This window comes from Camelus bactrianus, chromosome 16 (assembly GCF_048773025.1).
Source record: "Camelus bactrianus isolate YW-2024 breed Bactrian camel chromosome 16, ASM4877302v1, whole genome shotgun sequence".
Classification (NCBI taxonomy): Eukaryota; Metazoa; Chordata; class Mammalia; order Artiodactyla; family Camelidae; genus Camelus; species Camelus bactrianus.
Genome location: NC_133554.1, coordinates 59,068,761 through 59,085,433, shown reverse-complemented (window position 1 = coordinate 59,085,433; position 16,673 = coordinate 59,068,761). Strand labels below are relative to the sequence as shown.

Sequence of the window (16,673 nt, the reverse complement as noted above, 5' to 3'; positions counted from 1 at the left end):
GACACCTCATGATCCCTTCCTGTCCTCCCTGGCCGTGTGTGTCCCGTCTCCTGGAGCCTGCTCTGCACCTGCCTCCCTACTGCCCTCCTTTTGCAAAGTGCCCGCACTGGCCAGACTCACTGGAGGGGGCTTCAGGCCCCAGGCAAGGGAGAAGGCTGCCCAGGGTGTGGGAGGGGCTGTGGGGCCCAGGGGAAGGTCTGGTGAGGTCATCTATCCTCAGTCTTGCCCTACTCCCGGCTCCTGCATCACCCTGGTCTTCTAGGTCCAGGCCAGTCCCAGGGGACACACCTCCCACCCCACCTCTACTCAGGTCACCCAGGCCATCCAGGAGGTGTTGGCCTGGGTAGGGGTCCTCGCAGGCTGGGGGTTTTGGGTGCCGGCTGGTTTGGGGAGACACGTGGATGGACCATGGACCTTGACCCGGTCATCCACCCTTCCTAAGCTGGGGTGGGGCCGGGTGGCAGCAGGCCCGTGCAGAGGCTGAGAAGGGCCCTCTCCTCGTGGCTGGCCGCACACAGCCCTGTTTGGGAAGGGTGGGTGTCACTTCTCCATCAGGTGCTTCCAGGATCCCCTAAGACCCTGCCCCTGGGGAGGGGAGCAGTGATGTACCCTCCAACCCGCCTGACTTGCGGGGTTTGGGTAGGGGGCGGGGGCCAGGCGCCCCACGGCGCACCCCGTCCTGCTGCGTTGGTGGGGGAGTCCTTTTCCCTGGGCTTGGGGAGGAGCTGTGTGCCAAGGAGCGACAGCCCGCGGGCGGGGTGGGGCAAGAAGACACCAGGACTGGCTGTCCAGGATGGGACTGCGGGACGCTCAGTCCGCTGGACTCTCCTCCGAGGCAAGCGGCCCTTGGATTTTCTAGGCACCAGGGGTGGCGGGGCCGAGCGAGCATCGCATGAGCCCCAGGGCGGAGGGACGAGGGAGGGCCGCGCCGCAGCACCCGAGCCGAGCCTGCGGCGGGTGGTGCAGGCCCTCGGCGCGCCCCCCTCCCCACCGGAGCGGCGCCACGGACACCGACGCGCGAGCCGCCGCGTCGCAGACTCGCTTTAATGGGGGCGGGCGGGGCTCAGTACTCCCAGAGCGCGACCCCGGCCGGCGCGTCCGCGTCCGCGCGCAGCAGCCCCGAGGCGCCGCCGCGCAGGTACTTGCCGCTCCGGGCGCGGATGGCCAGGCGGCCGCGCTCGCGGAACTCGAACAGGAAGTCCTCGGCGCGCTCGCCGTCGCTGCACACGCTGCCGTGGCTGCCCGTGTGCCAGAACCCGCCGCCGCGGCCTGCGGGCGGGGATGCGCGCGGGGTCGGCGGGGCGCGCGCTCCCCACCGCGCGGCCCCCCGCCCCGCGTCCCGCGTCCCGCCCCGCGCGCCCCCAGCCCGCCCGGCCGCCCGCACCTCGGATCTGGTAGGCTCCGTCGCTGAAGCTCAGGTGGAAGACGTCGTAGACCGAGCGGTTGGTGTCCAGCTGGTTGGAGCCGCGCCGGTGGCAGACGAAGCCATCCAGGCCGCGCAGCACGAGGATGGGCCGGTTGATGAGCTTGAGGGTGAACTCCTCGTCCTCACCTGGTGATAAGACCGGGGCTGAGGGGCCGGCCCGGGGGGGGGGGGCGGGCCGCAAACGGGGCTCACCCCGCCCAAGAGCTCCGGCCCGGACTCGCCGCCCCGTCTGTGTGCCTGCATCTGCCACTGCCTTACGTGACCTTGGCGGGGGCCCTGCAGCCGTGGAGCCCCCAGTTCCCCAAAGGTGCAGCAGAGGTGAGGGGCTCTGGGCTCTAACTGCTCCCTACACGAGGAGCAACTATCAGGAACGGCCAGGGTGGCCGCAGCTCGGGGCAGGGCGGATCCTGGATGGACACAAGGTCTCTGAGCTGCCACTGTCCCTGGGCAGAGGGCCCAGCCCCGGCCCCCCAGGGCAGCTGAGGAGTGCTCACCCACAAAGTCGCTGATGGCGGCCAGCTGCCCATTCTTCTTCATGCACACGTAGCGCCCATTACTGGCCTTGAGGGCCACTCGCCGACCCCGCCACTCCGTCTCAAACATGGTGTTGGCTGAGCTGGAAGGGGCAGGCAGGGTCCCCTCAGAGGAGCAGGACGTGGGAGCTCAGGTGGGCCTCCCCATCCTCCTCCAGTCCAGTACCCCCCCCTCAGTGGGCGTTTGGCCCTGGCTGGGCTGCTACAGTGGGCCCCATGGTGGTGGATGGTGATGCAGGTGGTAGTGGGGATGGAGGTGGTGATGGTGATGTGGTGCAGGTGGTGGGCGTGGGGGCGATTCTGGAGGAGGTGGTGGTGGAGGTGCAGGTGGTGGGAGAGGTGGGGTGCTGCACTCACACTTGTGTGGCTGTGGCCTGGATCCCCCCGTGGGTGACCAGGGTCCAGTAGCCGCCAGTTCTGGCGTAGAAGCTGCACTTCTTCGTCTCCTGGTCGATTTGCATCAGGAAGGTCTCATGATCCAGTTCTTCGTCTTGGTTGGCTGAGACATTGACCCCTGGAGGGAGGAGATGGGAAGCCGTCGCACCTCACCCTGAGTCGGGTGGGGAGCAGAGGGATGGGGAGGCATGCCCTTGGGGCCACTGTGAAGTCAGCGGTGTCTTATCTGGAACCCTCTGGACTTGAGAAGACACTTGGAAGACACTTCTCAGGGACTCCAGGAGCTCTGCCACAGGGCCATGGGGTCACATTGTGGACCCCAACACACGGTGCCCTAAAGGCATGTGTCCAGCGCCTACCACGGCCCCAGAAGCCGGACCTTCCGTGCCGGCAAATCCTTGGTCTCTGCTAATCACTAGGTAATCTGCTTGTTTCTGCACTCTCGACCCAGAACTTACACCAGTCTCTATTTATAACTACCCCCTAAGCCACTGGATGCACACAGCGGAGTCCCTGTCCTTTCCCAGTGTGGCCCCTGTCCCCTCCCCAGCCCCCGACTCATGTGCGTGGTCTCCCAGGAGTGCTGAGGGAAGGCAAGGCCACTTGGAGCTCTGCCTGGGACCCCTGGGACGGGGCCAAGGAGGGCATCCACGACCAGGGAGGGGCCCCAGGCAGGCAGCGGAGCCTCCCCAGCACCTTCCCATACTCTGTGTCCCTCTTCTACGGCAATCAGCCACCCCAAGCGACATGGCAGATCACAGAGCACCCCCGAGGCTGGGCTCCAGCAGGGAGTGGGACAGAACCCCATCAGGGCCTGAGGGTCGGGGCTCGGCCTCTCCTGCCCTGCCCTGGGGAAGGGAGGGTGGAAAGCAGGCAGGGCCAGACTGGAGAGGGCAGGACCTGTCACTCTTCACCAGTCGCCAAAGGCTGCTCCCTCCCACCCCACACCCCCCAGGCTGGGGTCTGTCTCCGCTCTTACATGGATCACCACTCAGAGCCCAAGAAGGTGGCCCAGCCTTCCCACCGCCAACCCCACCATCCCATCAGCCACACTGGACAAAGTAAGCATCTGTTGCCCTGGGCCTGCCATCCGCCGTAACAAGACAGACAGCGATCCGGGCCCTCCCAGCGCTGGTCCACTGGGAGCAGTGGACAACAGAAAGGGTGTGTCTGACGCCTGTGGATGCTGTGGGCTTGGACCAGGGATGGCCTCATGGAGGAGGCGACGCTGAAGCAGACCCCGAGGGTGAGGGAGCGCCCCTGTAGGGCCTGGGGGGGCCTAGGCTGTGGCTGCACACCTCCACCCTATCTCCGAGGCCAACTCTGTTGGTGTCCCCAGCATCGCCCCAAACACACCCCCTACAGACGGTTGTGGCCCAGGGGTTCCGTCTAACACACCATCTGCTCCTGGGGCTGCGACCTTGAGGCTGGAGAGGCTCATGGAGTCCTGGTTAGTGGCAGCAGAGGGTGCGGACCCTGCCGTCCCAGCAGGACTGGTTGAGTGTGGGTGTGCGAGCGAGAAGGAGAGCGAGGGCATTTACGGAAGGCTTTCCTTACTCCTATGAAGACACAGAAGAGTCAGTGCCTCTCTTTCCTTTGGGCTTTGTCCACTCTGGATGTGAAGCCTGGAGCAGCAGCAGCCATCTTGTGCCCGAAGGCAGCAGCCTGAGGTCAGAGCTGTCCCAGGAGAGTGGTTCCTCGAGGAGGAAAGAGCCAAGGACCCTGGTGATGCTGCTGAGCCGGCGGTGGTGTCCTGCCTGGTTCCCCACCACCCCCGCCTGCGAATTCCACTCCTGGGAGATCGTCAGCGTCCTTATAGCGTAAGCCAGTTTGCGGCCATTTTTCTGTTACTTGCAGCCACGAACGCTGCCTCCTGGGCTGCCTGTCAGCAGCACCACGCCGGTGAGGGCCACAGCGGAAACAGGCAGACTCTGGCTGGTGGAGGCAGCCAAAAATAAATCAACATCACAAGGAGAAGCCAGGGTGCTCACAAACCCCTGGCAGGGAGGAGGCCGGCTTGGGGGCTGCTTGGCCAGCCAAGTGGCGGGACGGAGGCACCACCACTCTGCCGAAGCTGCCACTCCAGCTGTCTTGGAATCTAGCGGCACCACCTGCTCCTCTCCCAGAACTGAGATGCCACACTCTGCTTCGTTGAATCACTGGTAGCCAAGTCAACATCTGAATATATGAAGGCCAGGCCCCATGCCCTCAGGCTCACTGCAGGGAAAGCCGGGAAGCGAGTGTGGGGTCCTTCCAGCCTCTGCAGTGAGAGACGTAGCTGGTCCTTCGTGGGGGAGTCCCCCATCAAAGGGGTGGGGTCAGATGCAGGGCGGTCCAGGGAGTGAAAAGTGGTTTATACAGCCGCCATCCCTCAGCACCGTCACCATCGTCTCTGTCACTAGCGCATCTCTGTCCCCACGGCCACCCTGGCCGTCATGCCACCGCCACCGCCTGTCCCACCAGCGTCGCCTCCAGCTTCACCACCACCGCAAGCCTCACTCGCAAGCCGACCGCGGACAAATACTTCGCATCTAGCATCTCCTGTGACTCACGGAGAAAGCTGCTTCACGCCGCGGCCTGCCTTTTACTGCCAAGGCAAGCGTGTGAAGGCGGTGCGGCTGGACGGTAGGGCCTGCGATGGGAAGGGCCTGGCTGCTTCCCCTCTGTCATTCCCCAGGGCCTGACCACATGCCGCAGGCGCTCAGGGGTGTTTGCTGAATGCTGGTCCCTTCTCTGCACTGGCTTGAAGACCGGGACTGCAAGCAGGGGCCTCGAGAGCCACAGCTGGACCACCCCTCCAGGTGCTCGTGGCTGGGCCTGGACAGGAGAGACCCCAGGCCCCTCCCCACCTCACTCTTGGGGCCGGACGAGGACTCCCACTGGTCAGGCACATGGAGCTGTGGGAGCAGTTGCTCTGCCCTGCCTCCACTCCTGCTGGATTCCTGCCCTGCCCCCCATTTCCTTTAAAGTTCAGAAGTGGGGTGGTGGAAGGGAAGGGGAGGGCGGTGGGCAGCCCAGTGTGGGCGGGGCCTGCCCTCCTGCCCTCATGGCAGCAGACTTGGCCTCGACCACGTCCCGCTACACACTGCCCGTCCCGCTACACACTGCCCGTCCCACATTCGGCAGCTGCCCAGCAGGCCCGAGGCTCAGCTGAGACCTCCCCCAGCTGTCCCGAGAACGACCCCCTTTCTAAGACCCTAAAGCCAGCAGCCCTGAGCGGAGACTCCATCTCTGGCCCCTGGCCCACCCACCCACACTGCACGCTGCCACTCCCCAGCCACAGTGCCCCTCCCTGCACGACCCCCACGCTGAGAGCTGAGAGCGAGGCCAGCCCTGCAGCCGTTACCTTGCCGCACGGACACGTAGCGGTGGTTGGCGGCCACCAGCACCACCTGCGGGTGACTCTCCTCCAGGTCGAAGAGCTCATCCTTGCCGGGCCGCGTGTTCCGGCCAGCCCTGAGCGTGCCTGCCGGCCCCACGGGCGCCAGGTAGCGGCCGTCGCAGTCCTTGAAGGCCAGCTTGCCCGCCTTGAACTCGAGTGTGTAGCAGGCGCGGGCCTCGGGCTCCCAGACGAGGTGGCCATCGCTGCGCAGGAAGCGGCTGTCGCAGGACTTGAGGCAGTACTGCCGGTTCTGGAAGATGAGGGTGATGAGTGCGTCCACGCCCCACGGCGTGTTGCTGTCCGCCGCGATCTCGTCCTCCTGCGGACACAGGTGCGCGTAGCGCCGCCGGCTCATGCTCAGCAGGTGGGCCTGCGGGTGGATGGCCAGGTGCACAGTCCACAGCTCGGCCGGGGTGATGGCCGTGGCGAAGCAGGAAAGCTGGTCCTCGGTGCCGCCGAAGAAGCGGCCGTGCGGCTCCGACTGCAGCGCCCAGCGCCCGTCGGGCTGTGGCAGCACCAGGAAGCAGCAGTCGCGGCCCGGCCGCTCCGCCTCACAGGCCACCCGCCCGTCCTCCTCGGCCGACAGGTAGCGGCCCAGGTGGCTGCTGCGGAGCAGCACGGCCGCGCCCCGCCCCGGCTCAGGCTCTAGCACCCATGTCTGCTTCCTCTTGAGGCTGGGCGCCGAGGCGTTGACCTTGAAGCCGAAGCTCTCAGCTGTCAGGTAGCGGTCGGTGTCGTTGACAAGGCCAAACTGGATCTTCAGCACCTGGTGCAGGCCATTGGTGGGCATCTTCGGGGCTGGCCGAGGTCCCCCAGCGGGGCCCAGGAAGCGCTCTCTGTGCTCACAGTCCCCGCCGTCCCCCAGAGGCCCGGCTCAGCGGGGTTGGCCCGCGGCCCCCGGACCCGGCCGGCGTCATGGACCCGCTTGGACACGGCCTCTGACCAGCGGTCTCAGGCCCGGGCAGCTCTTACATGGCCAGCGGGCAGCAGAGGGCGGGTGGGAGGGCGGATCAGAGCTGTGCCGGCTTAGGAACAGCGGTGGCCTTTTGTTACCCCAGCTTGGATTTCAGCCGCTCCCGTCGGCCTGGGGGCCAGAGCCCGGGGCCCACAGGCTGGAGCGTACCACCCGCTGCAGGGCAGACCACCTCCTTGTCCTTGCTGACGGCTGACTGGCCCCAGCTCGGGAGCTGTGCCCTGCCCTCTGCCCCCTGCCCCCTGCCCCTTCTGGTCTCTCTTCCTTGCTCCCCACCTCGGGTCCCCCAGACCCACTGCGCAGACTGGCCAGCCCAGCCCAGCTCTTTCCCGATGTGGAGAAAGCCGCCTGGTGGAAAACTTGCCTGTGGCCGCAACCCGATCGCAGCCCTCCACCCTCGGCCACCAGATCTAGTTACTGCTTCTCTGATTCCTGCTGCCAGGAGTGCCGCAAGGCCCCCCACGGGGCACCTCAGCAGCCCCAGGGCACAGCCTGCAGCCCTGGGTCCGGTGCCTCCCAAGGGTGGCCCACAGCTGGGAAAGTGGCAGGCAGGGATGACAGTGCCAGTGTGCGGGCCAGGCACCCCGATCCTGGCACTCGCGTCACCCAGATCCGAGCCAGGCGTGAAGAGGCAGCTGCCTGGCTGCGTTCATGCTGGCCAGCGGCCTGGCTGTGCTGGGCCCAGGGGAAGGGCTCCTCTGTGATGGGGACTGTGATACCCACCTCAAAGGTCGCACAGCAGGAGGGTGACGTGGGAGCATGGACGTGGAGTGGACGTCATCCCAGTCGCTGGACCCGGGGTAAGAGGGCCGGGCTCTCAGCCGACTCCTGTACTCTGAGCAGCTCTCGGGGCCATGAGGTTGCCCCTCCCTCTGTGGGTGAGCTCAGATGAAGCCAGCCTTGATGGGCGGCCTTGGGGACCCCGACCTGCTGTCCCATCTCTGGGGGGAGTGGCTTGACTACGGGGTCTTCCTGAGTCAGGTCTCAAGGCCACAAAAAGCAAAACCTTCTCAGCAGAGGGATGAGGCCAGCAGGCTAGGAGAAGCCAGAGCTGGCTACCTCTGACCCCAGCACCTCTCAGGCCCAGCCGCTGGGGCAGCCCAGTTACATCCACTCTACCCTGAGACCGAGGGGGCTGTCACTGGGGGCTGCAGTGGGCCTGCTCAGCCTCACCCTGCCTGTCTGTCTCTTGCACCTGCCTCGGGGGCCAGGAGCCAAGTAGTGAAACCAGAGCGGCCCGTGCTGGGCCATGGCCAGCCCTGGTGTCCTCTTCCTCATCACAGCCTGTGACCCTCGGGCCTCCCTGGGGACCAGGACTGGAAGCCACGGGGCACGTCCAGCTGTGGCCTCCAGAGTCTTGCCCATCCTCATGGGCCCTTGATGCTCTGGGCATTATCCCTCCATCCCTCTGGAGGCCACGTGGGGTCCAACAGAATGAAAGGGCCTTGGGGTGGGCATGCATGAGCCCCGGGGGGCAAGTGGGCAGACAGGCGCGTGGGTCCACAGCCAGGCAACGGGCACGGGGTCAGAAGTCCCTCCCCCACTCTCCAGGCCCTGGGCAGTGACCTTGCCAGGCACATGTGGGTGCTGAGGGGAGACCAGGAGACCTCCCCTCTCACTTGGGGGGTTCAAGTTGGGGTTTGGGGAGACAGGCCTGTATACAAACCCCCATGACAACGTGGCACCCTCCATGGGTCAGCTGAGCGAGGTGCTGATCCTGGCTCTCCCTGCAGGCTAGCATCGCCCACCTCTGTCACACACGTGTTTATGGGGCCTCGAGTGCGTGCCTGGCTGGGCTGTGTGCCGGGCACCTCGTGGTCATGAGATGCAGTCTGGGGTTGCACCCCATCTCTGGACATGATGCCCACAGAAATCTCCCCAAATTCCCAGGGGACTGGGGGCCCAGGCCTTGATGCCAGAGAAGTGTCCTGGTTTGGGGCTCATCTGTGCTGGGGGGCCCTTGGGCAGCTGTGCCCGTGGCCACCCCTAGGCAGGGGCACTGGTCACTCCTCCGCACCCCCAACTCCCAGCCAGGCTGCGAAGGAGCCCAGCACATCCGGATCAGTGTGACGCTCTTGTTAATCAGCACTGGCGGGTGCCGGCCAGGCACTCGTGGGCATCACATGCCCAGCGGGAGGAAGCCCAGCGCCGGGCACTAAGCCGACCTGGCTTCAGGCAGCCTCTCAGCGGCAGAGCCAGCTGTGCCTGTGGCCTCTCAATTCCAGGGTCCCACAGCCCCAGGTGAGGGTGGGGTGGGGCTGCCTGGCACTGACCCCGGGCATGAGCCATGAGGTGGCCTTTCTGGCCCCCAGGGGACTCTTAGGGGTGGGCCTTCTAGCCCAGGAGGGAGGTGGTTTGTACAGACATGGGGGGACGTCCTTGGAGGGAGGGGGTTTGCATGGAGGTTCCCCCCTCTTCAGGATCTGAGGTCCTTGCCCAGCTGCCTGCTAGGGTCATGGACTCCCTCTGGGTTCCCCGCAGGGTCCTGGTGTTTGATGTGTGGGTTCCTGTGTGATGGGCTGAGCCTCTGCAGATAGACGCTGCAGTGAGCATGTGAGTCTGGGCCTGTGTGTGTGTGTGTGTTTAGGTCAGGGGAAGCACACACGGACAGGGACCGGGCAGAGTGAGCCGCGGCCACGTGCTGGGCCAGCCCCAGCCTGGAGGTGCTACCCTGGGTCCCAGCCTCAGAGCGCACTCGTGGCCATCCAGTGGGCCATCAGGCTGTGCACAGCACAAGGGATTCAGTTTCAGGGACACCACTCACACCCAGGTGTATACAATTATGAGAGCCTGGGGTGGGCTGGGAGCTCCAGTCCCGTGGCAGCATCCTCAGGCAACGGGGGGTACCCCTCTCGTAGGACCCCAGGCAACCCTTTGGCCATGCCCCCTGCCCAACCGCCACCCACTTGGGGTGCACAAGCCTGCCCACCACTGCCCTATGCAGCCGGCACTCTGGAGCATCCAAAGTCCCTGCCACTCCGGGAGCCCCTTTCACCTGCCCCTGCTCCAGTGGGGACACGTCCCCAGTGTGCGCCCACTTCCTGGACCAGGCTTGGGCACAGATGTCAGGCCACCCAGCACGCCAGCTTAATCACGTTTTGGAGAAGTGTGCCTTTTCCTGAGGCAAGCAGCGCCTCTAGCCCCCGCTTCAGGGAGTGGCTGCCTGCAGACGCACACAGCAGATGGGCCCTTCTGGTGTCTGGGGGTCCAGAAGGTAGGGTTTGCCTCAGCTGTCAGAAGCCGCCAGCAGACAAGGCCTCCTGCCCCTCTTAGTGTCCAGCCGGGGCCAGGAGCAGAGAGGGCCTTAAAGCCCCTGGCATCCGGCCCAGAGCTCGCGGGAAACTGTTCCTTACCCGGGGTGCTGGGGGATGAGCAGGCCTGGCCATGGAGGGTCCCCCTCCCACTCCACCCAGTCAGGCCCCTCTGGGGCCACCAGGGAAAGGACCCCCACCCCTGCATGTCCAGACCACTGGCCCTAGATGCTAGAGCCCAGCCTGGACTCCTGCCAGCACGCTGCTGGCTGCCATGGTGACCAGCTCATGCTCGAGACTCGGTGTCCCAGCAACGCCGACGCTGGTTGTGAGCTGCACACGCTGTGTGTGTGCGGGCTAGGGGAGGGGCCGCTCCCCACCTCCGCTGGCCTGGAGCCCTGGAAACTGGGAAATAGCCCAGGATGGAGGCTGGGGCGGCCCCACTGGCTGAGGGACCTCCACAGGCCACACCTGTCCCAGACTCAGGTCTGGGCCCCCTACTCTGAGCAATGGCCAGACAGACCCTTCCCACAGGGCAGTGAGTCTCTGGGAACTACTCCTAGAGGAAATCCCTGCCCCCTCCCCAGAGCCTGCGCCTCAGCCCCGGGCCCTGACCAGCTGCTGCTCCAGCTGGCACTCCTGTCCACCCCACCCCACCCCAGGGGCTCTGCCCCTTCCATGACTGGCTCCTCTGGCCAGCCCCCTGCTGGGCCCCTGCCCCCGGGCTCCTCGTGCCACAAGGTGACGGCCACCCTGCTGGTCCCGGTGCTGCTGGGCACATCCCAGAGCCCTGATTTCCTCACCCGTGGGCCCATCACCTGCTCCCGGGGTCCAGCTTGGCAGGCGCCCAGGGCCCAGCCTCCTGCCTAGTTCCTGAAACAGTCCCCCAGCTTGGTGTCCTCATGATTTTTTCATGGCGGAGCGCTCTGCTGCCCCGCAGTTCCACTTACATGGGCGGGCGGGGGCCGCGCTGCTTTTACTCAGGCTGGGGTTGGTTTACCGGAGGCCTGCAGGCGGTTTAGGGTGACAGCTCCCCTCAGCAGGGCAGAAGAGAGGGGGCTCCCGCATCTCAGGCTCCCAAGACCCCTCCTGCCCCCCAACCTGTGCTCCCCACCCCACCCCGGCACGGTCCCACCTCCACGCATGCGCGCGCGCACGCAAACATGCACACCCATCCTGGCAGGGCATCTCCTTGAAATCCTCTCCACCTGGTCTCCCTTCCCCTCCAAGCTGCTGGCTGGGCTGGGGAAGCCCCCTTTAGGGCTGTCACAGTGGAAATCTGGTGCAGTCTCCTGGCTTCTGTCTTGTAAAACCTTAAGGCGGGGGCAGTGACGGAGGCTGTATTTGGCAGGAGAGGAGGGAGAGACCTCAGGCCTCTGGGCCTCAGCAAGCCTGAAGTTCCCTGAAGGGAGCACAAGGACAGGCTTGAGGGCACCTCAGCACACCCAGATGCCCCATGACCACTGGGCAACTTCTGACACCCAAGCCTCGGGCCCTTTGCACGTTCTTGGGATAAGAGAGGAGCGGTCACAGGAAGGGAGGGCAGAGCGCATGCTTAGCACACACGAGGTCCTAGGTTCAACCCCCAGTACTTCCACTGTAAACAAACAAATAAATAAACTTAATTACCCCCCCCCCACCAAAAAGAGAGAGTAGCATTCACAAGAATACCTGAGACTGAGTCCTTGCTGCATGGGGCAGAGTGAAGACCAGGTCAACTCCAGCAAAACAGATGGCCATTTACTGCCCACCAGGCTTGCAGACACAAGGTGCACAGCCAGGATATGTCAACACCTGGCAGGCAGAGTCAGGAGCTCACAACTCTGCGGGCGACCATGGGAGCCACGGCGCAGCCCCTGTCTGTGTGCACCTTCACGAGAAAACACACACCTGCCTGGACTTGCACACACACATACACACACACAGACACCCACGCACAAGGCCAAATCTACCTGCAGAGGCTCAGCCCATCGCGGAAGAACCAGACCTCTCACATCAAATAATTACAGCAGTTATTAAGTACCTACTCTATGCCAGAAATCTTGCTAGGGGTCCAACAAGGAAAAGTCCATCTCTGACTTCTGGGACAAAGCAGAAACAGACTGTCACCTTGTCCTACAGTCAGACAGGCCCTGCACATGGTCATGTTTCTCTGTGGGGCAATAGTGCTGGCCTGCTTCTAATAAAAACTTTCTCACCTACAGGTGACGCTCTGAATGGTACAGAGAACAAGAGAGAGACCCTGGGGATTAAATATATTACAGGTAATGACAACTGAATGCAATATGGGATCCTGGATTAGGCCAGGAAAAAATGCTACAGAAGACATTGGGACAACCATCGTCACTGAAATGCAGACTGCAAGTTAGATGAGTAGTGTCAGATTGATGTGAAGTTGCCTGCTTTGGGTCGCTATACTGTGGTTATACGAGACAATGTCCCTGTTCTTAGGAAAAAGACATAGAAATATGAAGGGGTAAAGGGCAGAATGTCGGAGACCTACCCCCAAATGGTTTAGAAATGAAAAGTGGAAGTTAAAAAGGAAGTAAGGCAGGTGTGACAAACGATCAACATTCAGTAAGTCTGAAATGATCTCAAAATGCAAAGTTTAAAAACTAGAACAACTAGAATTTTAAATCCACAGCAGGGTCAGAAGAAGTCAAATAAACATTCTAGAAAGTTAAAGGAAAAGACAGAGATAGTAGAAAGAATAAGAATACTAAAGGATTCAACTGGGAGATGTGAGCAGCCAGTTCTGAGACATCCCAAAACAAAAGGACAGAGAAAGTAAAACAGGAAAGAGAGACATTGTGAAGGAAACAAGAAAATCCCCAAGAACTGATGGCTATTGAGGGCCTGGAAGCAGCCAAGAATGAGCAGTCTTCACCGCAGGTATGCCCAGGAACTCGAATCAGCTGGAATACAGGGAAAACCGAAACGCTTGTGGAGAAACACGAGAAGTCATGGGCGCTGGATCCAGACTCAGGTGACAGCCATTTCCCAAGGGCCACAGTGGAAGGAAGAGCTGGCAGTCAGGCCTTCCAAACGGGGGGGAGCATTTTCATCCTGATGCCCCTGACTCACCGAACTACCTGTTGTTCCCAGGTGGGTAAAACACGTGCAGATATGCAAACTCCAACTGCCACTTACAGACCCCAGGCCTGCCCCTTCCCAGCTGGTGGCCCTCCAAGCTCCTGTGTAAAGTGAGGAAAGAGAATGCTGCGGGGACGGCAGGCGGGGCCTGGGAATGACCTCGGCACTGCTAACCTTCAGGCTGGCTCCTGTGGCTGGGGCTGCTCTAGGGGGCAGGCTCCCTGCAATAGTTCACTCGCACTGTCCCTGGTGGACACATGGGTCCGGGACAACCCACCTGTTACCCAGGGAGGCAGAGGTGCGGCTCTAGCCGCCTGCCCATGGCAGCATCTGTCCTTTCCCAGGAATGACCTAACCCCAACCTGGCCCTGTCCCCTGACCCATCCCCCTTCAGGGTGACCTCTGGAGCCTGCCTTCTGCTCCTCACCCACCTACCCCAAGGCTGGCCTGATGTGGCACTCTGGGGCCCCCTGAGGCTATCCCCCTGCCAGTGCCCCCTTCCACCTTCCTGGGACTAGCTCAACCCCCAACAACCTAGGCCCACAGCTCACAACCCTAGGAGGGCCCCTGGAAAAGTGGAATGAACTTACACCCGTTTGTCCCCTAACCCTGGCCTCCTGTAGCCAGCAGGGTGTGCATACATGGGGGAGGGGGCTCAGAGTCCCACCCTCCAGTCCTGCTGTGTGACTTGGAACCAAGCTCAGCCTCTCTGAGCCTCCCTCTCCTTGTCTCTGAATTGGTCATCTACCCAGGTGTCCTAGCTGTTGAAATAACCCAGGGTGCCCGGTGAGCAGACAGGCGGGGCAGCTGGCATCAAAAGCCGCCCAGGGAACTAGCTGTGCATTCAACAGACACACCCAGGTCCAGGCTCTGCCCAGGCTTTGGGTCCCTCTGGGGGTGCTGTCTGCCCCTGAACAGAAGGTACAGGGACATAGGGTGGGCTGGCCCAGCCTGGCTGAGTGGGGGCCCTGGCCCTCCTCTCCTCCATTGCCCTGGGTGCAGGCTGACCCCATCCCACCTTGTCTCCCTGCGTCAGCACTGGCTGAGGTCACAGGCCACTCCCCAGCCACTCCCTGTCACCCTTGGGCAGCAGTGACTCAGCGGCCACTGGCAGCGCCCTCCCCAGCCCAGGTCAGCGGCTACAGGGGGTCCCTCTGGGCGCTGGGGAGGGCGGGGACAGCTCAGTTGGGGTCGGGGCGGGGCGGGGCAGACAGGTGCAGCCCGTACTCTTCGCCCGGCCCTGGCACCTGGCCTCCATAGCAGGACCCACCTGGCGGCCCACCTGGGAATGACACCGGCCGGCCTCGGAGCTGGGCGCTAGGGGCTGCCGCGGCTGGCCACAGCGCCATCTCCTGGCTCAGGCCGTCAAGCTCACCGCCCGGAGGGGACGGCCTCGCACCCACGCCGTGCCTGACCGCGAGGTGCGTGCTGAATCCGGGCATTGCTCCCGCCTCCCCAGGCCGCAGGGCCTCCGGTGCCGTGCCCTGCCCGCACCTCGCCGGGACAGAGGAGATGCGGATTGTGCGGTGGGGGGAAGGGGGCTGTGGCACCAGGTCTGACACCACCTAACAGCAGGGGTGCCGAGTGGCCGCGGGTGGCGGGGCGCCCCAAGCCTCCGGCCCCAGTTTGCGCTGCTTCGGTGGCAGCCTCTTCCGCACTCCCTCGGCCTCCGGCTGGATCCCGTCTCTCCGGTGCTGACCCCGAAAGGCTCAGGGAAAGCTGGTGCCGGGATCGAGCTCCTGCAGGCGGAGGCGGACCTGGTCAGGGGAGGGGCGCGCGGGGACCAGTGGCCCGGGAACGGGCCCCGGACCAAATTAGGACATGCGGCCCGGTTTCCCCCACGCCCAGCCCGGCAGGATCAGACCCGCTCCCCGCGGCGGTGTGCGCCTAACAGGCTGCAGTGGGCGGGGCCGAGTGCAGCAGGCCCGCCCCCCGCCGGGCGGGTACCCGAGCGCCGCTTCCCTGGGAAGTCGGAGCCACACAGAGGGCGCGGGGAGGGCCAGGGTGACCGGTTTGGAGCCCGGGCTCGACCCCAGCCTTGACCGTGCTTCTCTCCACCCTGCCCACCCCAGCTGCAGCCTTTGGAGCGGTGGCGGGGAGGACACAGCGCCCAGAGCAGCGGCCTCCTGCCGGTATCTCGCCATGCAGGCCTCCGGTCCCGGGATGGGGACACCTGTGGCGGCACCCCTGACCTAGTCTAGCTCAGGAGAGTTCTGCTGGTCGGGCGCGCCCCCCACCGCCCGGGGCCAGGGCGGGAGGCACAGCCGTGAACCTTCACTGTGCAGGACCCACCCCACTCTTGTCCCGGCAGTCCTGCAGGCCTACCAATTGCGGGGCGGGGGGAGGGTCCCTGGGGGCGGTCAGGCTTCCGGGCTCCTTCCCTCTCAGCTCTGGGGCCATGTCCTCCCTTGGCGTATTGGAGTCAGGGCTGGGGTGACAGCTCCGGCATCCCTGTCCCCCTCTGACTCTCAGGGAAGGCCCTTCCCTCCTCCACAGGTGGAGCCCCTCTCTCCACTCCTTCTCCCTCCACTCCTGCTTCTCTCCCATGTAAAGGTGCAGTAGATACCAGCTTCACCACTGTGTTAGGACAACCTACTTTCTGGGGCAGAGGGCAGGGACAAGCTGAGTAACCAATATTCAGGTGGGAGGTGGGGACTTGATCTGAGGCCAGGGGATTACCTGGAGGCCTGCAGGGAGGAGGCAGCCAATGGGAAAAACTTTCTGGGAAGGTGCTGGTCCTGAGCTGGAGGGCAGAGAGTGAGAGGGGCAGTCAGTGAAGGGGTGGAGGGTCAGGCAGAGCCGCCAGCACAGGGGAAGCGGCTCACGTGTCTCCAGGCAGGGGGTGTCATGGGGAGCAGAGTGGGACGATTTGTAGCATTAATTGTGGGGAATCAGACACAGGTCAGAGACGTGCAGGACATGCTGTGGTCTGGTGGGCATCCTGGTTTCCCGCTTTAGCCACATGTAGGGCAGGACTGTCATGAAGCAGTGGGAGGTCTGGATGCCTGGGCTGAATCCTTGGTTCCCCTTTGTAATCTGGGAACCCATCTCACTGAGAGTAAGAACTATGCAGAGGTGAAAAGGTCACCCTCCGGGTGAGGGAGCTGTGGGGCAGGGCCCACATCGGTGTCCGTGTTACCACTCCTGGCAGTGTGCCCACTTCTGGACCACCGTTCTGGGTCTGTGGTGTTGGGAGTGGTGTCGCTGTCTGCCGAGACCCAGGGAAGCAGGCCGGGGGCTGCACCCTGGGATGCGGGGTGAGGAGGCTGCTGCTCCCGGAATCTCAGGTCTGACACACAGAGGTGCTGAGTGAGTACTTAATCATCACAGAAAACTGGATGCCTGGGGACATGGAGGCCAGAGGTCTGGAAAACCTGCGGTGAGGCTTGGAGAAAGTTCACTGGGCCATCCAGTGGCCTCCTGTCCCCATACCTGCACCAGTGCACCAGAGCCACCAGCCTCGGAGCCTCTGATGGGCCCCACACCCTTCACATCACTGGCCCATCTGCTGTCTTTACAAAAATTGAGGCCCAGAACTCAGGTCCTGACTCCCAGCCCAGTGCTCCTCCAGGAGCCTCCCGGGCTCCTGCTGCACCTTAGCAGCGTCTGAGAAACTCTG

The 16,673-nt window shown here is 63.8% G+C and overlaps 1 protein-coding gene across 1 annotated transcript; it reads right to left on the bottom strand.

The window, feature by feature from the left end:
* Nucleotides 1-1,025: 1,025 nt before the first annotated feature.
* Nucleotides 1,026-14,467, bottom strand: FSCN2 (fascin actin-bundling protein 2, retinal). Its single transcript, XM_074343964.1, has 5 exons — nucleotides 5,702-14,467; nucleotides 2,317-2,473; nucleotides 1,921-2,042; nucleotides 1,385-1,552; nucleotides 1,026-1,269 (listed from the first exon to the last, which is right to left on the bottom strand). The coding sequence occupies exons 1-5, from the start codon at nucleotides 6,525-6,527 to the stop codon at nucleotides 1,064-1,066; spliced, it is 1,479 nt and encodes a 492-aa protein (XP_074200065.1). The 5' UTR covers nucleotides 6,528-14,467; the 3' UTR covers nucleotides 1,026-1,063.
* Between the last annotated feature and the right edge of the window lie 2,206 nt (nucleotides 14,468-16,673).